The 5,000-nt window shown below is 47.2% G+C and overlaps 1 protein-coding gene and 1 long non-coding RNA gene across 6 annotated transcripts in view; one reads left to right on the top strand and one right to left on the bottom strand.

The window, feature by feature from the left end:
• Positions 1-5,000, top strand: part of LOC119484477 (dynamin-1-like) — a 28,807-nt gene that overhangs the window by 3,559 nt on the left and 20,248 nt on the right. For all 5 annotated transcript variants that reach the window (XM_037763300.1, XM_037763299.1, XM_037763298.1 and 2 more), the window contains exons 5-11: positions 2,040-2,138; positions 2,916-3,076; positions 3,611-3,753; positions 3,840-3,975; positions 4,074-4,141; positions 4,533-4,671; positions 4,775-4,861. In XM_037763300.1, coding sequence (XP_037619228.1) covers positions 2,040-2,138; positions 2,916-3,076; positions 3,611-3,753; positions 3,840-3,975; positions 4,074-4,141; positions 4,533-4,671; positions 4,775-4,861 — 833 coding nt within the window. The remainder of the gene's footprint in view (positions 1-2,039; positions 2,139-2,915; positions 3,077-3,610; positions 3,754-3,839; positions 3,976-4,073; positions 4,142-4,532; positions 4,672-4,774; positions 4,862-5,000) is intronic.
• LOC119484479 overlaps positions 1-5,000 on the bottom strand; it is a 20,665-nt gene that overhangs the window by 3,844 nt on the left and 11,821 nt on the right. The gene's annotated exons all lie outside the window — the stretch shown is intronic.

Genomic DNA, 5,000 nt, shown 5'->3' with positions numbered 1-5,000 from the left:
CGCTTCACCTCCGTCCTCTACACCTCCACCCTCTACACCTCCATCCTCTACTCCTCCGTCCTCTACACCTCCGTCCTCTACACCTCCATCCTCTACTCCTCCACCCTCTACACCTCCATCCTCTACACCTCCGTCCTCTACTCCTCCGTCCTCTACACCTCCGTCCTCTTCACCTCCGTCCTCTACACCTCCGTCCTCTACTCCTCCTTCCTCTACTCCTCAAAACGACCACAAAGAGACTCTAAACAACTACAGAGACTCAAAATGACCACAAAGAGACGTAAAACGACTACAAAGAGACGTACAACAACCACAAAGAGACGTAAAACAACCACAAAGAGACATAAAACGACTACAAAGAGACGTAAAACAACCACAAAGAGACGTAAAACGACTACAAAGAGACGTACAACAACCACAAAGAGACGTAAAACAACCACAAAGAGACGTAAAACGACTACAAAGAGACGTACAACAACCACAAAGAGACGTAAAACAACCACAAAGAGACGTAAAACGACTACAAAGAGACGTACAACAACCACAAAGAGACGTAAAACAACCACAAAGAGACGTAAAACGACTACAAAGAGACGTACAACAACCACAAAGAGACGTAAAACAACCACAAAGTGACGTAAAACGACTACAAAGAGACGTAAAACGACTACAAAGAGACGTAAAACGACTACAAAGAGAAAACGACCACAAAGAGACTCTAAACAAATACAGAGACTCAAAACGACCAAAAAGACACTCAAAATGACTACAAAGACACTCAAAACGACCACAAAGAAACTTAAAACGGTCACAAAGAGACTCAATATGACCACAAAGAGACGTAAAACGACTACAAAGAGACGTAAAACGGTTACAAAGAGACGTAAAACGATTACAAAGAGACGTAAAACGACTACAAAGAGAAAACGACCACAAAGAGACTCTAAACAAATACAGAGACTCAAAATGACCAAAAAGACACTCAAAATGACTACAAAGACACTCAAAACGACCACAAAGAAACTTAAAACGGTCGCAAAGAGACTCAATATGACCACAAAGAGACGTAAAACGACTACAAAGAGACGTAAAATGACTACAAAGAGACTCAAAATGACTACAAAGAGACTCAAATGACTAGAAAGAGACTCAAATGACTACAAAGAGACTCAAAACGACTACAGAGAGACGTAAAACAACTACAAAGAGACTCAAAATGACTACAAAGAGACGTGAAATGACTACAAAGAGACGTGAAATGACTACAAAGAGACGTAAAACGACTACAAAGAGACGTAAAACGACTACAGAGAGATGTAAAACAACTACAAAGAGACTCAAAATGACTACAAAAAGAGACGTGAAATGACTACAAAGAGACGTAAAACGACTACAAAGAGACTCAAAATGACTACAAAGAGACGTAAAACGACTACAAAGAGACGTAAAACGACTTCAAAGAGAAAACGATCACAGAGACTCTAAACAACTACAGAGACTCAAAACGACTACAAAAGACACTCAAAACGACCACAAAGACACTCAAAATGACCACAAAGAGACGTAAAACGACTACAAAGAGACTCAAAACGACCACAAAGAGACTCAAAACGACCACAAAGAGACTCAAAACGACTATAAAGAGACTCAAAACAACTAAAAAAGAAACTCAAAACGACCACAAAGACACTCAAAACGACTATAAAGAGACTCAAAACAACTACGAAGAGACTCAAAACGACCACAAAGAGACTCAAAACGACCACAAAGAGACTCAAAACAACTACAAAGAGACTCAAAACGACCACAAAGAGACTCAAAACAACTACAAAGAGACTCAAAACGACCACAAAGACACTCAAAACGACTATAAAGAGACTCAAAACGACCACAAAGAGACTAAACAACTACAAAAGAGACTTAAAATGACTACTTAGGATGGGTGAGCATCCCTTCACACGTCTGTCTGTGTCTTATATCCGTCCATGTTTGTAATGATGTTGGTGGGTTTACATAAAGTTCTGTGAATCTGTGTTCAGGCTCGAGGACTATCGGTGTGATCACCAAACTGGATCTGATGGACGAAGGAACCGACGCCAGAGACATTCTGGAGAACAAACTGCTTCCACTACGCAGAGGTAAGAACTTTAAAATCACCTCCACGTACAAATGTGTTTCATTTTAATGTGTTTTATAAACTGTTCCAAGTTTTTGCAGCACAAACACCAAATGTGGTGTTTGTCCGCGCTGACTTCAAGCTTCAGCCGATCACTGCAACGAGACTGAGGAATAATTGATTTAAGGTGTTGAACCGGAGGTTTCTGGAGTTAGAAGACCAGAGAACCTTTTGAGTGGTTTGAGATGTAAAGCTGCACATCATCAGCGTAGCAATGATCAGAGATAAAGTCATGATAATGTGACTCAAAGGGACCCGGGACTGAACCCTGAGGAACTCCACAGGTCAGAGAGAACTGGCTAAACCAGACATCTCCACCTGTTCAGAGTCTGAGTCAGAGACCGTAGTGGACTCCCAGACACCATAGTAGACTCCCAGACACCATAGTGGACTCACAGAGCCCGTAGTGGACTCCCAGAGACCATAGTAGACTCCCAGAGACCGTAGTAGACTCCCAGAGCCCGTAGTGGACTCCCAGAGCCCGTAGTGAACTCCCAGACACCATAGTGGACTCCCAGAGCCTGTAGTAGACTCCCAGAGACCGTAGTAGACTCCCAGAGACCATAGTGGACTCCCAGAGCCCGTAGTGAACTCCCAGACACCATAGTGGACTCCCAGAGCCCGTAGTAGACTGCCAGAGACCGTAGTAGACTCCCAGAGACCATAGTGGACTCCCAGAGCCCGTAGTGGACTCCCAGGTGTCCTCACAGAGACGCTGACGGACTCTGAACTGTGTCAGGTTACATCGGGGTGGTGAACCGCAGTCAGAAGGACATCGATGGGAGGAAAGACATCACGGCGGCTCTGCAGGCTGAGAGGAAGTTCTTCCTGTCGCACCCGTCATACCGACACCTGGCTGACCGCATGGGCACCGCCTACCTGCAGAAGGTCCTCAACCAGGTACGCACACACACACACACACACACATACGAAGCACTTTCAACAGTCCTGATTCACCAGAGGTCGCCGCCATTGGGGTGACCTCGGGGCGGGTACTTCCTCAGCCTTGGCTCATCTCCCGTGGGATTAGACCGGCTGGGTCTTAGATTCTCCATCCGACCGCTTAGCATCAGCTCCACTGTGACCTGGTGGTTTACCAACAGCGCTACCAGATCATCCACCCCCACCGGGCTGCTTTGGGAAGCGTGTCTTTTATCATCCACCGGTAGAGCTTTTGCCACGGGCTGGGGGGGCTGACCCCGTGGTTAGCCAGCTGCGGGTCAGACGCATCAGTGCCGCTGGTCGAACTGGGGCGGCAGAGTCTTAGGTCCAGGAGTGGATCTATGACTCCAGCCCCAGCCCTCCAGCCAACCTCCAGCTCTTGCCTGGAGGTTGTGAACGTTATGGGCAGTGAAATAAAATGATTAGTGGTACTACTCTGCTTTCAGCTTCCTCTGTAACCGTAGTAACCGAGCATCTCTCCGTTACCTTTAGCAACTGACCAACCACATCCGGGACACGCTGCCGGCGCTACGCAGCAAACTGCAGAGCCAGCTGTTGTCCATCGAGAAGGAGGTGGAGGAGTACAAGAACTTTAGACCAGACGACCCGAGCCGCAAGACCAAGGCCCTGCTGCAGTCAGTACTACACACTGATACTAGTATTGCTCACTAATATATATACTAATATGTACTAATACTGCGTGTGTTACTGTGTGTGACAGGATGGTGCAGCAGTTTGCGGTGGACTTTGAGAAGCGGATCGAAGGATCTGGAGATCAGGTGGAAACCTACGAGCTGTCAGGAGGAGCGAAAATCAACCGAATCTTCCACGAACGTTTCCCCTTCGAACTGGTCAAGGTAGCGCAACACAAGACAGACACAAAGACATGGAAAATATGGTCCAAGTAAAAAAATACAGACGTGACCCTTCAGTTTTACCTGCTGTTTACCTGCAGCTGGAGAGTGAAGAGAAGACTCTTCGTAAAGAGATCAGCTACGCCATCAAGAACATCCACGGAATCAGGTGAGTGTAAAGTCACATGATCAGAGGGGTACCGACACAGGTACGCGTCTAGCAAAGATTACCGACCCCGGTACGCGTCCAGCAAAGACTACCGACCCCGGTATGCGTCCGGCAAAGACTACCGACCCCGGTACGCGTCCAGCAAAGACTACCGACCCCGGTATGCGTCCGGCAAAGACTACCGACCCCGGTACGCGTCTAGCAAAGATTACCGACCCCGGTACGCGTCTAGCAAAGATTACCGACCCCGGTACGCGTCTAGCAAAGACTACTGACCCCTTCACTATATTATTACTCAGTGTGACGTTAACATTAATAGTTCAGTCTATCATTAATCAGTGCGTCGTGACCTGTGTACCTGAGTGTAACCTCACCTGTGTTCTCTGTTCAGGACAGGTCTGTTCACACCTGACATGGCGTTTGAGACGATCGTGAAGCGTTTGATCGCTCAGATCAAAGAGCCGTGTCAGAAATGTGTTGATATGGTGATCAATGAGCTGGTCAACACTGTGAGGCAGTGTACACAGAAGGTACTACTACTAATGCTACTACTACTACTACTGCTACTGACCCCTGACCCCTGACCTCTGACCCCTGACCCCTGACCTCTCCCTCCCTGTGCTTCCTGTATAGTTGGCTCAGTTTCCGCTGCTCAGAGAGGAGATGGAGAGAATCGTCACCCAGCACATCAGAGACCGAGAGAGTCGCACCAAAGACCAGGTCTGTCCTACCTCTGTCTGTCTCTCATTCTGTCTGTCCTACCTGTCTGTCTGTCTGTCTGTCTGTCTCTCATTCTGTCTGTCCTACCTGTCTGTCTGTCTGTCTGTCTCTCATTCTGTCTGTCCTACCTGTCTGTCTG

The sequence above is a fragment of the Sebastes umbrosus genome, unplaced genomic scaffold, assembly GCF_015220745.1.
Source record: "Sebastes umbrosus isolate fSebUmb1 unplaced genomic scaffold, fSebUmb1.pri scaffold_77_arrow_ctg1, whole genome shotgun sequence".
Lineage (NCBI taxonomy): Eukaryota > Metazoa > Chordata > Actinopteri > Perciformes > Sebastidae > Sebastes > Sebastes umbrosus.
The sequence above is the reverse complement of the archived record's forward strand: the minus strand, read 5'-3'. Positions and strand labels throughout refer to the sequence as shown.